Raw genomic sequence first — 23,209 nt, 5'->3', positions numbered from 1 at the left:
TAGTATGCTTTGGATAAATACATAAAAGATCAATATGCTCATTTTCGACAAAAAACAAGAAAAACTTGCTTCAACCCAAATGAATGCCCAATGAACATGATATGAAGTGAAAGATCAATAAATCCGGAGGTTGCTAAAACATAACCTTCTCATATGAAAATTTAAAACAAAGTTTATATATCTAAAAAGGGTTTGATCAATAGAAGAAATATTCTTTGTAAAACTTGATCAAACCATATAAGAAATACATTATAAACCACAAATAGATGATCCGGAAGCTCAAACACATAAATATCATCATAAGAGTGTTTCATAATGATCCCATAAACACAAACACATTGTTCAAACTTAAAAATTAAAAACAATGTGTACTAACAAAAATGATGTTTTAGCATAGAAAAATCATCTTGATAAAATCTGTATCAATTCATAAAGGATGAAAACATGAAAATCTATGAAAGAGAATCATGAAAAAATATGAATGATAATTTTTCAAATTAAATGCTAAGTATAAAATTGTTTTCAATTTTGTTTATAAAACTTAAATAGAAATTATCTTTAAGAACATGAAAAACTAAAAAGCTAAAGAATTTATTCTAAAAGATTAAACATGTTTTGGTACCCAATTACTCTTGGTACCGAAGAGTCTAGGGACATGGCCATTATCATTAAAGCTTAAAGCCCTAGGATTATGATCCCTTTTGGGCACATTTTGTGCACGGATCCGGTCATAGCAATAATTATGCAAATGACTCATTCGATTGCAATAAGTGCAATGAAGAGGATGCATTTGTTTATGTTGACCATGTGGATGTGCATGTGGAACATTTGCAAACAAAAGTGAATTATTTAAAGCTTTTTGCAAATACGAAATATTTTTAAACAATGGTCTATTTGGAACATTTTCCAACTTAGAAGATTTTTGCAAATCATAACAAAATTTTGCAAGATGTCCAAATCTACCACAAATATTACACTTAAATACATGTGGTTCTTTAGAAACATTTGGCAAAAGTGAATTTCTTTTTAAATCAAAACAATACTTGGCCAAATGACCAAAACGATCATAATATTCACACTTATACACATGAGCATATTTATGGTTATCACTATGTGTGTGTGCATGTGTATGAGATGAAGAAGCTTGATGGGATGCACAAACATGATTAGGCTTGTTAGGTTTTTGTACATTATAACAAAATTTAGCAAGATGACCTTTACGACCGCAAATTGAACACTTGTAAATTTTGTTATACTTGTGTGCATAGTGAATAAGTTTCTTTAAAATATTTTTGTGGAACTTTGCACACAAGTCCATAAGCTTGTTGTTATTAACAATGCAAGTTTTTAATGTTAATCTAAAGAGAATATTCTACTTTTAACATGATTCAACTTATTATTATCCGCACAAGCATTATTGTTAGAAGTAGAACATGCATGATCAATTTTGAAGGAATTAAGCTTTTTTCTAATGCTCTCAACTTCTAACATAGCATCACATTTTTCATGAAACAAACTAGCATTTTCTAATTTTAATTTTTTATTGCAATTTTTGAGATTTACATTTTTATTTGCAGTGAGATCAAACTTGGTGGCTAGTGTTTCATGAGAGGATTTAATTTTGACATGCTTGTTTTTTAAGTCAATATAGCTACGATTCAATTTTTTATAAACATGCATTAATAATTCATAGTCATGTGCGAGTTCATCAATAGTGGGATCATTTTCGTTATCGGACTCGCATACCTTACTAGGGCTATCGCCTAGTGGCCATGTGCATGATAAGACTCCTTGTGAACTTGAAGAGGGAACCACCAAAGATCATCAGATCGAATCCAAGTTTCCTTGATGTGCTTTAAATAATTCCCAATTGTGTAAGCACAATCAAAATGAGCAAGTTCGTTAGAAATACAGTGACCAAAAACTTTATGCATAAATTCTAATACTAACTTGTTCATAGTAAATATTTTATTGTCATGTTTGCTCCACTTAGATTTCTCCGAAGTGGGCACAATATAAGCATTGTCAATAACTTCCCATATTGTCATGTTTGCTCCACTTAGATTTCTCCGAAGTGGGCACAATATAAGCATTGTCAATAACTTCCCATAAATCTATGTTTCTAGATTCAAGGCACAATATAAGCATTGTCAATAACTTCCCATAAATCTATGTTTCTAGATTCAACAAAAATTTTGAATATACAACACCATTGTTCATAAGGGAAGTTACTATATGTAGAGAGAGAGAGAGAGAGAGAAAATTAGGGTTTTAAAAATTAATAAAAATAATATTAATTACAAAATAATTTAAATAATTATGTAAAAATTATCTACACATTAAAACGTACCAGTTGTACTAGTACAATAGAAAATACCCAATAGTAGAAATAATACAACAAATTATATAATTAAACGAGATTAATTAATAAAAATATAAGTACTTATATTTAAAATTAAATAATTATAGGATAATTATCTACGCAATAAAATGTACCAGTTGTGCTAATACGATAGCTGATATGCAATAATTAAAATAATACAATAATTTACACAAATAATACGTAATTAATAATTCAACATAATACACGAAATAATACATAATAGTAATAATAATACAACGTGTTATTTAAAATAATATGTAATAGTACCGATAACACTACAGATTAATTCCAAAAAAAAATTTACCGCACAAAATAAATTTATAAATATTAAAATAATTTAAATAAATATAAAATTTAGACTTTTAAATCATAGAAAATTCTAGAAGGCTGAGAAAAATGCAAATACTCTTCCAAAAATAATAATTAAATATTTAAAAATACCAAACATTTATTTTAACTAGTATTAAATTTTACGGTCATTACATTCTACCCCCTTAAAACAAATTCCGTCCTCGGAATTAAAATAACAAGGATGAAATATAAAGATAGATTCACTTCAACTTATATAAGGTTCAAAATATATTGCATATCCATAAATAAGAAAAGTCATATAAGGTGATTCAAATAAGATACGAGACAGGACACCTAAGATTCATGAAATAAATGAGGGTATCGTTGTTGCATCTCAGACTCAGTTTCCTAAGTCGACTCTCCAGGAGAATCTGGGTGCTACATCACACGAACAAGCAAGACAGTCTTGTTCTAGAGGGTCTTCTCTCTTCGGTCCAAAATCGCCACTAGCTGCTTCTCGTAAATCAAATTGGATCACACCTCAATCTCCAAGAAATCTACAACATGACTCGGATCTTCGACGTATTTTCGCAACTGAGAAATGTGGAATACGTTATGCACTCTAGCCAGGGCGGGTGGTAATGCAAGTTGGTATGCCACTTCTCCCACTCTCTCTAATATGTCGAAAGGTCTCACATATCACGAACTTAACTTCCCATGCCTTCCAAAGCGAATAGTGCCTCGGTTGTGGGAAATCTTCAGGAACACATGATCTCCTGGCTAAAACTCCAAGTGTTTGCACTTCGCGCCTGCCCAATGCTTGAATCTGTCCTGCGCTATGCGAAGTCGCTCCCGAATGATAATGACTGAATCAACTGATTTGTCAATCAACTCTGGCCCAAAAATCTCTCACTCACCAACATCGTCCCAACTCAAAGGAGAGCGGCACTTCCTCCCATATAATGACGCAAAAGGAGTCATTCCAATGCTAGCCTGGAAGCTATTATAGTATGCAAATTCCACCAAATGTAAGTGATCTTCCCATGACACGTGAAAGTCAAGCATACAAGCTCTAAGCATATCCTCCAAAATTTGAATGGTCCTCTCTAACTGCCCATCGGTCTGGGGATGATAAGCTGTGTTGAAACTGAGACTGGTCCCAAGACTCGCCTGCAAACTCTTCTAGAACTCTGAGGTAAATCGGGTATCGCGATCTGAAACGATGCACACGGGAACTCTATGCAATCGCACGATCTCCTGCAATACGAGAGATTTACTACACTCTTGGGAAAGGAACTCACTAAAATATATAGAGATAAATATTTACCTCCATGTTTCTCTAAGCAAGATGCTCTGTCGATTGTCCCACTCGGAAAGGAATGAAGTGAGCCGATTTGGTTAATTGATCTACGATCACCCAAACAGCGTCATTTTGTCTAGTACTCCGAGGTAAGCCAGTAACGAAGTTCATGGTGACATGCTGCCACTTCCATTTTGGAATAGGCAATAGCTGCAAAAGACCTGCGATGTGCTGATGCTCTGCCTTCACCTGCTAACATACAAGGCACTTAGCCACACTACGAGCCACATCTCTCATCATACCATGCCACTAAAAGTTTAGCTTCAGTTCCTTTACATCTTCGTACCTCCAGGGTGAATAGAATACGGTGAGTTGTGAGCTTCCCGTAATATCTCCTCTCGAACATCTCCTCCTGCTATGCAGATACGACTCCCAAATCATAAGGATCCGTCCTCATGAACAACAAATTCTGGCCGAAGACAGCCACTGCTAGCTCTCTGCACTTCTGAAGAAATGAGTCACTTGTTTGTGTAGCCTTGATTCGCTCGACCAATGTCGATTGAATCTGGAGATTCATCAAAGAAGCAGTGACTTCTGGAAGAAGAACTTCTATACTCATATCTCTCACTTCCTGTTGAAGTCTCCACTGAGTCGTGAGGGTCATGATCACTAGCAATCGACTCAAAGCATCTGATACTACATTGACTTGCCATGGTGGTACTGAAGATCAATGTCACAATCTGCCATCAGCTCTAACCATCGGTGTTGCCTCATGTTGAGATCCTTCTGAGTAAATATGTACTTCAAGCTATTATGGTCAGTGAACACCTTCACTTGCTCTCCCAACTGATAATGCCTCCAAAGCTTAAGGGTAAAAATCATAGCTGCCAACTCCAAGTTATGGGTAGGATAATTCTGCTCATGCTTCTTCAACTGACAAGAAGCATATGCTACCACATGACCATCCTCTGCTGAAGAACGCATCCTAATCCTCTACCTGATGTGTTGCAAAACACCTCAAAGTTCCCACTCTTATCTAGTATCGTCAGGACTAGGACCAAAATTAGTCGATACTTTAACTCCTCAAACGCCTGCTTACAAACGTCGGACCAGACAAACTTAATATCCTTTCTCGTAAGTCATGTCATTGGCTTCGTAAACTTTAAAAAATCTCTGATGAAGTAACGGTAGTATCCAGCTAATCCCAGGAAGCTCTTAATGTCTGACACCGACTTAGGGGTAGGCTAATTCTTCACTACAGATACCTTCTCCGGATCCACTGATATGCAGTCTCCTGACACCACGTGTCCTAAAAATGCAATACGATCTAGCCAGAACAGGCACTTACTATACTTGGCGAATAGCTGATGCTCTCTCAATGTCTTCAACACGTACCGCAAATGCTCTGCATGCTCCGCTTCGCTCTTAGAGTACACTAAGATATCATGAATAAAGACTTCCACAAACTTATCCAATACATCATAGAATACCATATTCATCAGGTTTATGAATGTTATCGGCGCATTAGTCACACCAAACGACATCACTAAGAATTTATAATGTCCATATCTCATCCGGAATGTAGTCTTGGGGACATCAGAATCCTTATCCTTCACATGGTGATACCCGCTCCACAAATCCAGCTTAGAAAATACTCTTGATCCTCCCAATTGATCGAAGATATCATCGATACGAGGAAGTGAATACTTATTCTTCACTGTCACCGCATTCAACTCCCGGTAGTCAATGCACATCCACTTGGATCCATCCTTCTTTCCCACAAGCAACACATGTGCTCCCTAGACCGATAAACTGGGTCGAATCAAGCCTCTCTGCAAGAGGTCATCCAACTGAGTCCGAAGCTCGGCTAATTCTGCCAGAGGCATATTATAAGGGTTCTTAGAGATCGAAGCAACTCCAGGCTTTAAATCTATGGAATACTCAATTGCTTGATCCGGTGGCAATCCGTAAATATCGTCAGGAAACACATCTTCAAATTCTTGAACTACATCTGGCTTCTCGGATTCCACTTGCATTGCAGCTAACATCGCCTTTTTCTGTCTAGCTCTGTACTCTACATGTCCGACCGATGTACTGCCACTGAGGAACTCAAACCTCGGGTGATCCGGTATCTTAAATACTATGCTCCGATGGCGACAATCAATGGTGGCAAAGAATGACCCCAACCAATCCATCGTAAATACTGCATCAAAGCTCGACAAATCAATCACTAGAAAGTCTGCAAAGAGTTCCCTCCTACAGATGACCACAGGACATGCTTCATAATCACTGGATGCTACTAAAACGCCACTACTAGTGTTGATATTCCAGCCTATAGTCAGAGAAGTTATAGGAAGAGAGTGGGCACTTGCAAATCGACGAGATAAAAAACAATGGGAAGCCCCAGAGTCAAAGAGTGATAAAGCAGGAACGAAAGAAACAAGAACCTTGCCTATTATAGGAGGAGATAAATGCAACTAACTTAGTACTCATAACAATCCTATCATGATATCATCAGGCAATGCTAAATAAGGAAGTTCATATATAAATAAAACTAAGATGAACAATTCTTACCAGTGATAACCTGGTCGTTCGCCTCAGCTTCTACGACTAACATCATAAACATCTGTCATTATGGTTGCTGCCTTTGTGCTTCCTGATAAACCTGCTACTGTGGAGGAAGAGGCCCTGCTCGAGGACAGGATCTGTGTTGAGCCGGAGCTGCTGGGGTAGGTCGAGGTAGAGCTGGACGAGCTGCCCGAACTGGAGGTGGGGGCAAACGGGCTTACTACTTCTGCAGACAGTTCGGACTAATATGATCGGAGGACCCACATGTATAGCACAACCAAAGGCGCTTGTGGCATTCTTACTGGGTATGCCCGGAATAGCCACGATAAGAACACCTCACTGAAAACTAGCCATGAGACTGCACTCCAGGGCGCTGATAAGGGTGAACATGAGGGGGTGGCTGACACTGAGAATGTTGCTACCTCTGTAGGGTTTGCTGCTTCTACCTCGGGGAAGGATGCTTGACAGTTCTAGCTGGAACTACTGGTGCCCTGCTCTGAATCACATATAGGTTTTCAGGTTCCTTATGCACACTTTCGATATTACGCTACATCCAACATAGCGTCATAGGTCGCTAGTGCTCTACCAGGCAGAGCAAACCTGATATACTTATCCAGACCCTTCTGAAACTGATGCCTCCTAATAGTAGGGCTTGTAACTAGATGGGGAGCATATCCACTCAGGGAAGAGAACTCGATCTCATACTCATCTACTGATCAGCCTCCCTGCTTGAGCTCAACAAACCTCCCGAGTCGACTGAGGAAAATACTTCCTGTTGAAGCGCTCGATGAACGTCTCCCACAGGATTGGCCTCTCTAGATGGATCTTCTTAGCTGCCCACCATATCCGAACGGTATCGATGAGCTGAATATCCATAAGGTTCACCCATTCAGTAGGGCAATATGGGTCATCGTGAGAATAGTCTCAGTGACCTTAAAGAACTCCTCCGCTGCTAATGGTCCTTCAGCACCAGAGAAGGAAGGCGATCGCATGTACCGAAACTCCCTAACACCAGACTCTACGCAAAGAGGAGGCTAGTGTTATAGCTCCCTATGCAGTTGCCCAGCCAGGTGCTGCTGATTAGTGACCAATCCCTAAATTATCGCCAGAAGTTAGTTCAGATCCACTTCGGACGGTGGGGCACTGCTACCAGACGGGTTACTATAGCTACGCGTACCCACCATGGTTCTGAAGGAAAACGAGGATCAAAAGGAAAACTAAGGTTAAAATCAAAACAATTATATATATATATAAATTGTCCACTATATTCTTACTAGTGAGGACTCGGGATCGTGACCTACATAGGCCACCACTAAAACCTGTCATGCCCCGTTTCCTAAAATACTGGTGAATCGGAATGTGAACAAGTCCGTGACGTATTAGATTAAGAAGAAATCTATACTATCATTTTTTTTCCTTTCTTCTCAATCCAATATGCTAAGCGTCAAATACATAAATCTCAATCACATATTCCCGTTCACAATAGTGAGAATATAATTACAACCCAGAATAAGAAGTAGACATATTATCAATGGTAAATCATCCCAGACACAAAAAAAATATGGGTCAAACATACCCTTATTACAAAAACGGTCTAACTAGGAATAAAAATACACAATCCATAATAAAAAGAAATACTGATAAAATAACTAAATCCATCATCAAACTAAAAATATTATAAAAGAGTTCTAGTGTTCATCAGCTACTACAGAAAAGAAAACACGTCTAGACTTCAGTTTGTTCTTCCATTCCATTGGAAGGACACTCCAACTAGGCATACATCGGTTTTGCTGCATCATCGAACTAGACTTGTTCATCCTCTAAGTTTGACACACACCAGAGAAAGTAGGTGTACGTCAGCGTGCATGGCACACGACAAGATCTCACATGGAAAAATAAAACGGTCGTATGACCCATGTTATGACAGTAATAATACTAATAAGAAAGACAATGATACATGTAACTAGAAATCTAATAACATCAACATGCGAAAACACTACTAAACATGATAATCATAAGGCTAACTGCTCACTATAACCAGGTCGAGTACTAGCCATCCTAAAAACTCATTGGTCCACATCTCAAATAAAGTCAACATTCATATCACCGAATAACTGACTATTTACAAATCCCTACGTGCATCCAAACCCATAAAACGGTTTGGTGAGAGGGCTACACGTAATCTGATTTCGGCCTGGTTCGAACTCAAGCAAAACTCGGGTGATGAAATGATTTCACTGATCAAGTGCGAAACGGTTCACTTGGCCCAACAAACTAACCCCAGTGCGAAACGTTCACTAGTGCGAGTCTGGAAGATACATCAACAACTTATCTGATCACATGAACCATGACTTCCCCATCCCAACTCTTCTCATTTTCTAAGTCCACAACCAATCCATATTAAAACTCTGGTTCACCACTTAATTTTAGTCAACACACCCACACATGTCACTAAATCTGTTCATGACGCACAATGCCACTAAGTTATGAACTACTAAGGTTCTCAATCACTACAAGAGGCAATAAATAAAACTAATTCTATACAATGATAATATGGCATGTCGAACATGATTAAACAAGTTCATAAGACATGAGTAATAACTGCAAACGAAATGTGGAATGCATGAACAGAGTCTACACAGCATAAATACACACGTAAATAGACTTTATTAATATCTTACTACTGAGGTGTCCAAACTTCTCATGCAAGCTATCTGTAATTAAGTATCCTCTAATATAATAATGTGGTAAAAAGAAAACTGGAAACCGACATTGTTTTGTACATGAAATATCGCGCTCTACGACTATCGGTTATACGTTCTTAATTAAAAAAATTCTTTTTCCAATAATTAATTTCTAAAACTATTTCTCATCATAATTATTATAAAATAATATATATATATATATATACACACATATATATACGTATATATAGAGGGTCTTAAGATTGGCGATCTGAGAATAGTGTTGCCCTTCTGTGATATTGAAGGAGGAATTTGGTGGATGAGCACTACAGCCCTCATTGTTCCCACCGCGCCAAACTGTTCATGTATCTAATTAGTGAGTTTGATTAGGCATTGTTGTTCTTGTTGTTCATGTATCTAATTAGTATATATATATATATATTCCTCTATAATAACGGGAGGACCCAAGAATCAATATTTATGCTACAGTATTTTTTAAAAAATTTATTGTAGGAGATAAAAAATATTACTGCATATATATATATATACTAGTTTTTACACACGTGTAATGCACGTGATTTAATACCATGATTAAGTATTTTTGGCAGTTTGTGCTCATTTTTTTTTAAACTCTTACATCCCGATTATTTTTTTATGTTTGTTTAAATGGGATACACCCAATTTAAATTTTCATGTTGATATTTGAATTGACAAAAAACAAATATAATTTAAAAATAATTTGAATTTTCATATTATTTTTGACCGATATGAAACTAAGCTTTATTTAAGAAAGTATAGCATTGCAAAGTAAAAAATATTAAAATAGTATTATACAAGGAAGGTGAATATTTAAAACCAATATGGCAAAATGATTGACTTAAAGTATGTTAAAACGATACAAAAGAGAATATGAAGTTTATTCCTAATCATTGATAGACTTCATAAAAAAATATAAATTAAAGATTAATACTAACTCTAGTATACTTTTATATGATAAAAGCATCCACATAAGAATATAAAAGTACTGAAAAAAAAATTCATGAAACTACCTTCTAAAGATTCTTAATTTCACTCAAAATAATTAAACTATTCTATAAAATATTCATAAAATATTGTTTTTATTTCTTCTATTTTATTTTTTATTGAGTTAAGATCAATCCTTCTTCAGGTTTATCATTTATCATTTCTCAGACAATTCTAGAGTATTGTCTTCATCATCTACATCAATTGTGACATCAGGCTAATTTTGTATTTTTTATGCTATTATCTTTCCTAGGCTCGTTAATTTTTTATCATCTCATTTAACTTTACAAAGAAGTCAAATATACTTATGATGTTCAACACAAACTGCTCAAAATATAGACTTTGATTTTTTCTATTTCAATGAGAATAAATATTAATTTCATATATATAAAATTCTTTGTGTTCCTAATTTATTACTTAAATAAATTAGAAGCTATCTCTTTATTTTCCTCTAATATGAATTCTTCTGATGTGCATCCAATAAGAATTTTTGTTATTTCAATAATATTACCTTTGCTTTATCCCTGTCATTTTCCATAAAGATCTAAACTAAATACATGTATTATTCATTACCAATTTCTCTTAGATTATAATATTAATATTTAATTTGAAGAACACAGTATGGAATTTATGAATACTTACTAATTTTTCTTATGTCTTTCATGGAGATTTTTTCTTTGATTAGGATAAGGTTAATAAATTATTTTTTAATGTAACTCACTCAGTGCTTCATTAATAGATATGTCTTATGTTAATGCCAATTCAATTGATTCATTGACGTTTTTTGAATTTTAGATTTATTTCTATCACTTTCCCATTTGCAATGGAAATAACTCAATTCTTTTAAAGTTATCTCTAAATATTCTAATACTTTCTCCATATGTAATTCCTTGTATTCTTTTACCCTATAAATATTATTAACGTCAAAGATTAAAGTTTCTAAATTAAAATCAATTAATGCTAAGGTATAATATTATAGTATTTTATCATTTCTATGGATTTAAACATCTATCAATTAATGTTACGAATGTATTTTGACTACCCCAACTTATTACTAAAATTATATAAAATTACTTTAATTTATATGGTGCCAATAATTTTTAATCTATAATATTTTTTAAAAATTTTATCCATTAACCGGATGTTTTTAATCAATTCTTATTGTTTTTGTTTATCAGTATCAACTTAGACTATTCTTAGATGCTGAAAATGGATAGTAAATCCCTAAATTAGAAATTTTAATATATATATATATATATATATATATATATATATATATATACTATATATATATATATATATATATATATATATATATGAAAATAACCAAACAATTACATAATATATATATGTTAATTCTTTTCTACATGAAAAGTAACATTTCCCTATTTTATAAATTACCTTTAATTTATTTCTTTTTCGATAATATTTCATAAATTCTAATTTTAACACCTAACTTGTCATTTCATGTCTGTAATTTCTTAAAAATACAATTAACAATATTATTAATCTAATTTTCACCCATGCGCCCCGTCATTTCATGCTTGTCAACTTTTAGATATAAGCTAGTATCACACATCCTTATTTCACGCAGATATTCAAATACTCACATTAACCACAATAATGATATTAATCAAAATAATATATCTAATTAAGATAATTAACAATAAAAATTATAAAAAAGATACTAATTAAGCGGCGAGATCTTGCCTCGGCGCGTCAAACGAGTCGACTTCAGCGGCACGGGTCGGATCTGTCGTGGTGGAGCACAGCATCAGCTATGCACTACAGGAGGGAGGCAGAAACATCATGAGGCCGTGTCGGCGCATAGATTCTAGTGCCTTGTTGCAGCAGGCCGTTGGCGGCGCTGGTCGACGACGGCTTTAAGGCCGGGCGACAGTGCTGAGATCTCGCGGGGGATGATCGCGGTTGATTGCGCTGACAGGGGCGTTTGGAGGGAGAGCGCGATTCTCTGGGTGGTGACGGCCACGGGATCTTAGCTAGGGGTGGCGGACGTGGAGAGATGGGGCTTTAGAGCTGATGGGCTTGGGGCAATTCGACCGTGAAGGGGGTATGTTTAGGGGTGAGAGAGAGGGTGCGAGCGATGGCTACTGGAGTTAGGTTTTCAGACGACGGTGCAGGGTGAGGAGCGCTGGCATCAGGCGGCGGAGGCGAGATGGAGGTGGAGTCTGTACGGTGGTAGGAGGAGGCGGTAGAAGAAGATGGAAGCAGATGCGGATCTCATGCGGGCTGTCGGGTTAGGTGTGGAGGGGAGAGCGCTGGCGGTTGCGGGTGGAGGGCGACTTGGTTCTGGATCGGGAGTGTGCAGCGATGACTGGGCGTTAGAGAGGCGCGGTCGTAGGTCAGAAGCCAGCGACAAGGGTTAGATCGCTGAGGCTGGCGTACGAGGTGGAGAGATGAAGAGAGGAGAGAGGAAAAAAACAAAGGGGGGCCAACTTTGATATGAATAGGAGGAAGAGAGAAATATATATATATATATATTATTATATGATATATATATATATATATTTATATTATATATATATATATATATATATAGAGAGAGAGAGAGAGAGAGAGAGAGAGAATTAGGGTTTTGAAAATTAATTAAAATAATATTAATTATGAAATAATTTAAATAGTTATGTAAAAATTATCTACACATCAAAATGTACCAGTTGTATTAATACAATAGATAATACCCCATAGTAGAAATAATACAACAAATTGTACAATTAAACGAGATTAATTAATAAAAATATAAGTACTTATATTTAAAATCAAATAATTATAGGATAATTATCTACGCAATAAAACGTATCAGTTGTGCTAATACGATAGCTGATACGCAATAATTAAAATAATATAATAATTTACACAAATAATACATAATTAATAATTCAACATAATACATGAAATAATACGTAGTAACAATAATACAATGTATTATTTAAAATAATACATAATAGTACCGATAACACAACAGATTAATTCCAGAAATTTTTTTACTTCACAAAATAAATTTATAAATATTAAAATTATTTAAATAAATATAAATTTTGGACTTTTAAATCATAGAAAATTCTAGAAGGTCGAGAAAAATGAAATACTCTTCTAAAAATAATAATTAAATATTTAAAATACTAAAAAATTATTTTAACTAGTATTAAATTTTACGATCATTACAGATATGATGTAATAATCTATTTTTTAGATGTAAGTTAATTAATTTGGTTAAATATACAAGGTCTTATAAGGGAGGCCCATATGATGTAGGAATTAAAAAAAAACAAGCTTCTCAAAGGCCCAACCTAGCAAGCCCATAAGGATACAACTTTATTTTTTTGATTCATCTCTCACGGATGATAATTTGTGAGAGATATTTTCAGAAAATATATCCCACAAACTTTCGTGAATTGATCTCCCACAATCAAAACGTGTGATCCTCTGCAAATTTCTTGTTGCAACTAACTGTTTACCACTAATTAAACTTCCTTAGTCTCAGGGATTCTCTAATCAAACTTTTTCTTTAAAAAACCAATCTCCTCTCCTCCCCCATCTTTGTCCTAAAAACTGCAGAAAAAAACACAGAGAAGAAAGAGAACAACAACTGAAGTTTGACGAGGGGTGGAGAAGGAGCTTGCGTGGTGTTTACGCTTTCGGCATTAATCGACAAGCATATTTTCTATTTTTTTATTGTTCTCATATCTTTCTTGGAACTTCACCTTTAATTTTTTTGGATATCATGTCCCCAATATATAATTTTGATGATAACAATTTATTCATTATGTGTATCACTATGAATATTGGATATCATGTCCCCAATATATAATTTTGATGATAACAATTTATTCATTATGTGTATCACTATGAATATTATTGTGCACTAACATATCTAACAATTTATTCATTATGTGTATCACTATGAATATTATTGTGCACTAACATATCAATGCAGCTTTTAACATCAAATATGAACAAGTGCAGGATGAGTTCAATGCATCATGAAGTAAAGAAGATGAAGAGCTTATACATCAATGTACATTTTACCTTTTCTTTACTTAAAAATTTTTGTACAAGCCTTGATCACTCACACATACATACACATAGTGATTAGAATACACTAATACATGTTTAGTGTGTTGGTTAACAATAGAAATACCCTATGTTAACCATTAGAGTTTATAACTTATAATTAAGTCTAAAAATATCTCATTCATATTAGTTTTTACCCCTTAGTAGTCGACCAATGACTATGTGTAGTCGACTATTGAAGTTTAGATAAAAAAAATATAAGTTTCTGTCAAATTACAGTCTAGTTGACTAATGACTTTTTATAGTCGACTACTAAACACTTGGCAAAATCTCAGTTTCTGTAAAGTTACAGTGTAGTCGACTACTAGACTATATAGTCGACTACTAAAAGTCATTTTAGAATTCTAACTTTCTGTTATTTACAGTGTAGTCGACTACTACACAGTATAGTAGACTACTCGGTTTTGAATTTGAATTTCAGACTTTTATCGTTTACAGAATAGTCGACTAATGACTAGTGTAGTCGACTACTAAGAAAAATCCTGAATTTATAGAGCCTGTTTCAACTCAGTGTAGTCGACTACAACGACTACTAGTCGACTAAAGTGACGGTTTTCTGACATTTTAAAATTTGAATTACTGACTATTTTTAGCCGTTTTGATCCGTTAATTAACTTTGAAAACTTGTCTTTTCAAGGGTTTTAAATAGGTTACAAGTTCAGAAATTTGGTCAACTAATTCCTATCCATAAGATTCAATTTTTGTGCATTCTAAAGAGTTTAAAACATTCAGATTTTTCACTAAGTATTGAGAAAAGTATTCTCTGAGTTATCCTTTGATCCTCATTCAATATACAACTTATTTAGGTAATTTTCAGAGATTAAAAATATTCCTAAAACCACTACTACACATCACTACACAATCAAGACTTATAGGAATTGTATTGTTGATTCAAGAAAAGATCTCTAAGGCGTGAGAGTTGTGATCTCTTGGTGAAGAGATTATGTGCAATTTGCATAGTCTTACAAATTGGTCAGGTTTACTGTTTGATTTTGTAAGTTTTTCAAAATCATAGTGGAACTCTCAAGCATGATTTGCTTGGGGACTGGATGTACACCGGGGAGGTGGAACCAGTATAAAATATTGTGTTTGCGATTGTGATTCTCTGTGATTTTGCTATATTCATTGCAATTTATAATCTATTTTGCATATTTTTTAAAAGGAACACTATTCACCCCCCTCTAGTGTTTTAGTGAGTATTGTAACAGATCCTACAATTTTCTGTGTGCTTAGTAACCATTGCTAAATTTTTCTGTACTCTGAGCATTTCTAGAAGCAATTATTTCTTGCATGTTAATGTTTCGGTTAGTTTATTATATGCACGCTTTGGTATCTCCACTGTTGGGTGTGGTCCATGTTGTTTAGTAAAATGTTGAACAATATGACCTGTTCTATTTTTTTCATCTTCACAACCGGAATTTGGTTCATTTTCTTCTCTTTTTAAAAGTGCATTAGTTGCCCTGGAAAGAAAGGACAATTGGAATATTAATAAGAACTAGACTATTCAAAAATTTTAAGGAATTATTTACATCATATTATGGTTCATGAATAGGCATTTTGCACAGATTGATATTCTATTGTTATTGTACATGGATTAAGTGCTTAAATATTTGAATGTCGATCTTTGTTGTCAATGTGCAAAAATTCGTTGATGTGTAAAATCTGACTTTAAAGGTAGCCGAGCCTATAAGTAATATACCTTATGATGTCATGTATATTTTCCTTCACACGGTTACGGGTTTATATTATACTTCCTAGTAAACAATTATTGTTATTATCTAAAAAAAATACAAAATTTAATGTTTCAAGGATATACCGTAGGTTCTTAAATGTTCCGGCTTCTAGCTAATGACATATTTTCTAACTAATGTCATATTATTCCGCTCATAATTATTAAACTATCACATTAACAAGTAACTTTGATTTAGACTTCAAGGCCCCGTTTGGCAAATGGTTAATGAAGAGGGGTTAAAGAGAAGGATTAATGTACTTAGCCCATTTGATAATCCGAAGGACTAAATTATTAACCCGTTAAATAAGTTTTATTTTAGCCCTTATTATCATTATCAGTTTTAGTGTTTGGGAATAACAATAATTTTGACTATTTTCTTTATAATTAGAAGGGTTAACTCTTATTCCATCTAAATAAGAGTATTAGTAAACCCCTCATTTTGAGGGGTTAACTCATTTTAACCCCTCTAGAGGGGTTAACTTAACCCTTCTATATTTTTTATGTTTGGCAAATTATGGAGGGTTAACTCACTTTAATCCTTATATAGATTTGTTGTGTTTGGCAGGTTAAGAAAGAGTTAAGTCTCCTTAACCCCTCACTTAACCCTTTGCCAAACGGTACCCAAAGGATTTCCAAATTATAGTTAGTTTCAACAACTTTACTCTTTTCCCCATATAGTAATATTATTTGTTATTTATTTATTTTGATAAGGGAATCTGTGTGAATAGATAATTATAAATTTCTCAAATATTTTATCATTAACTTAATTATTTTATACGTTTTTCTTTACCCTTGTCATAATTACAAAGAAGTTGTGTTGGTTAGCATCTTTAGATGATAACATGTAGGTCAGGAGTTGTTTGGTGTTCCCAGTTTGTTTCCACCTTATGGTTTCTTTGGAAGAGTAGGAATGAACTAGTGTTTGATCAGAAGATATCTATTTCGAGTAGAGTGTGGCATTTATCTCGTAAGTTTGCTAAAGAAATGCATATGGTGTTAGAAGTGCATATGAACACGAGTAAAATGCCTAAGTCAGTGCAGTGGAGATCTCCTGAATCCGGATGTTTTATTCTCAATACCGATGGGGCATTCAAGGCGGGTAATGGTTTAGCCTCGGCAGGGGGCTTGATTCGGGACAACAATGGATGCTGGGTTCAAAGTTTCACTCTGAACATAGGTCATACAGACAGTCTTTCGGCTGAATTATGGGGCGTGAGAGCTGGGTTGATGCTAGCTAAAAGTCTAAGCTTGTCGAAGGTTGTGGTGGAACTAGACGCTGCAATTGTTGTTCAATTTCTCAAAGAAGGGATCTCTCACTCCCATCCGATGTCCATAATAGCTCGAGATGCACTAGCCTTGATTAGCGAAGGCTGGGTCACGGAGATCAGGCATATATATAGAGAGGGAAATAGGTGTGCCGACTTCCTCGCCAATCTTGCACAGAGTTGTCAGCAAGGTGTAGTCATTCTGACGGAACCTCCAGCTGATATTATCCCCTTATTATTAGATGATATTAGTGGGAATCCCACTATAAGATTATAGGCCTTTCAAGGCCTCTTTTGTACCAAAAAAAAAACATGTAGGTCAGGAGTTTTAAATCCCGTAACCTTCAAAAATGTTTTTATTTTTGTTGGACCTAAGTTTTTGTGGGTCTTTAGCTAGCAGCTTTTGTGAGTCTTTAGCTAGCGAATCTTTTTTTACTAGAGTTGTTACGTTATTAAAGCAAATCCGTTTGAGTTTGAATTTTTTTTGTACAATGACATCTTTTTCGGTTTTATTTGTTCCCTCAAATGGAATTATGTCCGGTGGTGAAATTTTGGTTGATCATCTTATAATGTTTGATCATATAGTGACACTAAATAGGGCCGACTGATGAAGACGACTTCCGTCAAAAATATGATTCATAAGCGTGCTATCATAGCATGGCTACACCCTTGGCATCGATATCCTGGTGTGATGATTTCTCTTGATTATTATTATTATTATATAATAGCATCGACTAAATTATGCATTCATCTTGATTGGACATGTTCTTGGGTCACGATTATTTTTCATAGTTTTACGGAAGCCGTTCCACGGTAACTCTGTGGTTAGTGCATAACATTTCATGCACATTCACTTAGATCAAACAGATAAATATGAGATTTAATAAAGGGGAATTGGACGAAGAACATAAATTATATACAAGCGGGCTCATGCGTATTCCTGATATCTTGAGTTATATATACAAGGGCCAAGAGCCAACACTTGACTTGAAGCCGTGTTCCCGGGACGGTTTACGGGAAACTGATTTATATACATGATATTATTCTCCTCTAATTCAAATAACATGTAAAATAAGAATAACGTGCTTATATGATTTATATACATGATATTATTCTCCTCTAATTCAAATAACATGTAAAATAAGAATAACGTGCTTATATGCTTTGTGATAGATGATATTATTCTCCTCTAATTCAAATAACATGTAAAATAAGAATAACGTGCTTATATGCTTTGTGATAGATTTATTCGCAATATCTACAAGTAGCATTTCTTTTAGTCACATTTAATTTAGATTTTATCTTTTTTTATACCTGTTACATACACTTACACATGCACAATTCCTTCATTTTATATGCTTGTTGGGAGTTTTCTGACTCCTCTGGAGTTTGCGCACCCCATATTCAGAAACCGTTCTTTTTTCGTAGGACCGAGAGTATTTTGAGGAGTAGACTCTGCAACAGTGACCACCTTTTATTCTATCAGTTCTCCACTTCACTTGTCTTAGATAGTTATTTGGTTGAAACTTTTCCTGCAATCACATGTGATTCTCCAGACTATAATGTATTTTGCCTCTTTCCTACTTTGGATAATTGTGGACTTGTAGTAGAACTTAGTCTTTTCAGAGATTTCTTTATCTATCTATTTTTTTATTGTCTTTAGTTACATGCTCTATGGTGTAGTTTTGGCTTTATATTTGTATATAGGATAATCCAGAAAGCGTGAATGTGACTGTATGGTTGCATTGCCGGCCGAGTCACGTTCCAAACTATTACGTGTTGGAACCGAGGCGTGACAGTGCATTTACAATTTGTTTTCGAATGATCTTTATAATAAATAAGAAAACAAAAAGAAACATAATAGGCATATCTCATCATTTTAGTGAAACAACCGCTAATGTGGTGCATTCTAGGCCTAGTCGCATGTTGTTTAGATTGCGGGGGCTAGGGGTGTCCAAAAAGCCCGGAGCCCGGGCCCGGAAACCCGGGCAAAACCCGGGTCCGGGCCCGGGTAAACATAATAGGCATATCTCATCATTTTAGTGAAACAACCGCTAATGTGGTGCATTCTAGGCCTAGTCGCATGTTGTTTAGATTGCGGGGGCTAGGGGTGTCCAAAAAGCCCGGAGCCCGGGCCCGGAAACCCGGGCAAAACCCGGGTCCGGGCCCGGGCCCGGAACAGTGCCCAAAAATGGGCACTGGTTCTTCGAATGGCCGGGCCGGGCCGGACCGGCCCGGCCCGGCCCGGCCACAACGGTCACTTATGTGACCGTTGAATCCGGGCCGGGCCGGGCCAGCCCGGCCCGCAATCTTATACTATCTCATACTAATATACTATCCTATAATCTTTTGTATTTTCTAATACTTCCAACAAATGGCTTCTGGGTCTGATTATGAAGAGCAACATGCAACTCCTACCGATCCAGAGATGAGTCCTCCTACAACAACTCCTCATCCTACCGGTGTTAATCCTGAATCTGGTGGCGACGAATCTACGGCACCAAGAGCTCCAAAAAGGCCGAGGTCTGATGTATGGAATTTTTTTGAGAAGATAGACGTCACCAAGGATGAACACGGTAGGATCATCTCTCAGAATGCGAAATGTGCGTTGTGCGGCCAGATATTCAAAGCTCATCATAAGAGCGGCACCAACCATCTCAAACGGCATATTGAAAAACACAACAAAGGCCAAAATCTACAAGGTGATATCCGGCAGTCTATGCTTTCCCAATCATCCTCTTCAGGTACCCTCGGCAGTTGGAATTATGACGCTGCCCGAGCCCGGAAATGCGTAATCAGGTTTATTGTTCTTAAAAACCTTCCTTTTAAATTAGTAGAAGATGATGAATTTGAAGATTTATTTAGAGATGGTTTTTATCCTGCATTTACAAAATTTTCTCGTCAAACCTGTCAACGTGATATTTTAAAATATTATGTTGAGGAACAGGGAAAAATAATTTCTTATTTTAAAAATTTAAACTGCAAATTTTCTTTAACTTCTGATATTTGGTCATCTAGAGTGCAAACTGGTTATTTATGTATAACAGCACACTGGATTGATGAAAGTTGGAAAATGTTTAAAAGAGTTGTTTCTTTTATTGCAATTGAAGAGTCACACACTGGTATTAATGTTGCAAATTTAATTGTTGAAGAACTTATGAAACTAGAAATTGATCAAAGAATATTTACTCTTTCACTAGATAATGCAAGTAATAATAATGTAGCTGTTGATTTTCTGAAAATAACTTTGTCATTGCCATGTCATGGTGAGCTTTTTCATGTTAGATGTATCTGTCATATTTTAAATTTAATTGTTCAAAGTGCATTTTCTGAAATTAAACCCATGATAGAAAAAGTTAGAACAGTTACTAATATGCATAATGCTTCTGAAATGAGAATTAAAAGATGGAAACAATGTTGTAAAAGAAAAAATTATAAGCCTAGACTAATTCCAAAAGATGTTGACCATAGGTGGAATTCCACCTATGCAATGTTATCTGTAGCAATAGAATATAAAGAAATTATAAATGATTTTATAAATTTTTATGCTTCTAGTTCTAGCTCTGGTAGTGCTTATGGAATAACTGAAGATGAATGGACAGTTATATGTAAATTAAATGAGATGTTACAAGTTTTTTATGATGCTACTATGTTATTATCTGGTTGTTATTATCCAACTATTACTTTAGCTGCTTTACAAATTTTAAATATTCAAAAAAATTTTACAAAATATCGTATGGATGATATTTTTGGAAGTATAATTTTTGAAATGGAGAGTAAATTTAATAAGTATTTTAGGCCTATTCCTCATATTTTTGGTATTGGTGTTCTTATTGATCCATGCTTGAAGGAAATTGGCCTTCGAAGTTTGTTACAATCATTGTATGGTGGACAGATTATAGACTTAGATGATGGATCCACCCTTACTGCTACTACTCATTATTTAGCTATTAGAAATTATTTTCAAACCTTATATGATGAGTATGCAGCTAGATATGGTGTAGCTACACAACAGTCTTCAGCTTCGGCACCTTCAGCTTCGAGCACAGGTCGAGGTAAAAGTGTAAGTTTTGATAGGTATGCAATGGTAGCTGAACTAACTGGTGGATCTGGAACTTCATCAGGATTAGATGTTTCTGAAATAGATGAATATTTTTCTGCTTCTTTAGTTAGATGTCAAGGAAATGCTTTAGATATTTTGCAATGGTGGAAAGTATATGGATCAGTTTCATATCCTATACTTTCCACCATGGTTCGTGACTTACTATCAGTGCAGGTTTCGACTGTAGCCTCGGAATCCGCTTTCAGCACAGCAGGACGTTTGATCGACGACCACAGGACATGCTTAGATCCGTATACTGTACAAGCGGTGATGTGCTTACAGGATTGGTGGAGATACGAGAAGCGAACACAAGGCATCGAACGGATTGCTATGATTGAAGATAAATTTGAAGAGTTGGGACTAGCAGATAGATATAATGATTAGATAATATTCATAAAATTGTAATTTTTATTTCTTAGCTTTAAATTTGAATTAAATTATTTCGAAAAAAGTTGCAAATGATAGTGATATGGGTGAGTAGGTGCCAACCTAGTTGGGATGTACTCATCTATTGTGATGCGACGAATTTCGAAATAAATTTATACTTGTAAAGGAATTTGTAAAGGATTTACCGATTATTAATAAAGAAGTTATTTTTATCATTTTTTGTACTTGTAATTTATGTCATTTCATTTCAAGCTATTAATTAAATTTATGACATTTTTTATAATAATTTATGGTTTATGGTTTTGTTAAAATTTAAAAAAAAAATTCTAAAAAAAAATCAAACCGGACCACCGGGCCGGCCCGGTGTCCGGCCCGCTCAGGCCCGGGCCCGGGCCCGGGCCCGGCCCGGACCACCCGGGCCCGGGTCCGGGCTTGGGTTTTGCCCGGCCCGGGCCCGGTTTTCCGGGCCGGGCCGGGCCGGGCCGGCCCGGATGGACAGCCCTAGCGGGGGCAACATACGATTTCTAATTGTTGGAGCTTTGGAACTCCAAAAGAGATTCGAGCAGACTTGGTCTTATTAAAAAAGCACTCATTCCATGCTCACACAATTTAATACTATCATGGGTTCTCTTGTTAAGTTCTGTTGTATTCATATCGTCACATAAGATCCCAAGTTCACGCGATAACCCCAAAAATTATCGTAGTAACAATAACAATAATGGATTTGACGCAAGGATGTTTGGCAATCTGAAAGTGAATTTAAAATATGTAAGTTATTTTTTTTACAAATGACTTTTACATCCATGTCAGCACGTAAATGGAATACAGTGTTTGTTTGAAAAATTAAATTATTATCGAAAGTACAATATGAAGATGACGTGGCAAAATAAGATTAATTAGATAATATAATTAAAATTATTTAATTAAATTAGTTACATTTTTTTCACTTTCATGTGACTTCACCACTTTTTTAGGGGAAGTCAAAATTGCATTAAATCATATGTGGCAACTTTCTTGCATCTCACTTTCATAATCACTTACATGAAAACAAACACCTTAATTGTTAAATGAAAGTAACTTTTTTACTTTCATCTTTCACTTGCATGCAAACAAACACCCCCTGAGTGTCACATAAACAAGTATGCGTTTGTTATTGGGATGAATATAATTCAATCTTGGGGATAACCATTATTTGTTAACATGGGTATGATCCAATCTCTTATGATCCACCATAATGATCTTGTAGAAGATGCATTACAAATCTCACTACAATTCGTAACATATTGTCTAAAACACATGCAACTTGGAGCCAACTTTTTCAAGGCCGTCCCCGTACACAACCCCTAATATCACTCAATCCCTACACAAGGGGGAGTATA

At 35.3% G+C, this 23,209-nt stretch overlaps 2 protein-coding genes across 2 annotated transcripts in view; one reads left to right on the top strand and one right to left on the bottom strand.

Annotated features, from left to right (window-relative positions):
• LOC109826542 lies at nucleotides 5,774-6,600 on the bottom strand. The gene is made up of 2 exons (XM_020393573.1): nucleotides 6,549-6,600; nucleotides 5,774-6,426 (listed from the first exon to the last, which is right to left on the bottom strand). Exons 1-2 carry the CDS (start codon nucleotides 6,598-6,600, stop codon nucleotides 5,774-5,776), a joined length of 705 nt encoding a protein of 234 aa, XP_020249162.1.
• LOC109826541 (protein ARABIDILLO 1-like) overlaps nucleotides 17,100-23,209 on the top strand; it is a 40,925-nt gene continuing 34,815 nt past the window's right edge. The window contains 1 exon segment of the mRNA XM_020393572.1: nucleotides 17,100-17,464. Within this exon segment, the coding sequence (XP_020249161.1) occupies nucleotides 17,100-17,464 (365 nt within the window).

Source organism: Asparagus officinalis, chromosome 10 (genome assembly GCF_001876935.1).
Source record: "Asparagus officinalis chromosome 10, Aspof.V1, whole genome shotgun sequence".
Classification (NCBI taxonomy): Eukaryota; Viridiplantae; Streptophyta; class Magnoliopsida; order Asparagales; family Asparagaceae; genus Asparagus; species Asparagus officinalis.
The sequence above is the reverse complement of the archived record's forward strand: the minus strand, read 5'-3'. Positions and strand labels throughout refer to the sequence as shown.

Bases quoted from the DNA above. Each gene is read 5' to 3' on its own strand.
- LOC109826542 (XM_020393573.1), bottom strand. From the start codon at position 6,600: ATGTTTATGATGTTAGTCGTAGAAGCTGAGGCGAACGACCAGGTTATC. The intron at 6,427-6,548 runs GTAAGAATTGTT...CTCCTATAATAG, and splicing joins GAACGACCAGGTTATCACTG to GCAAGGTTCTTGTTTCTTTC.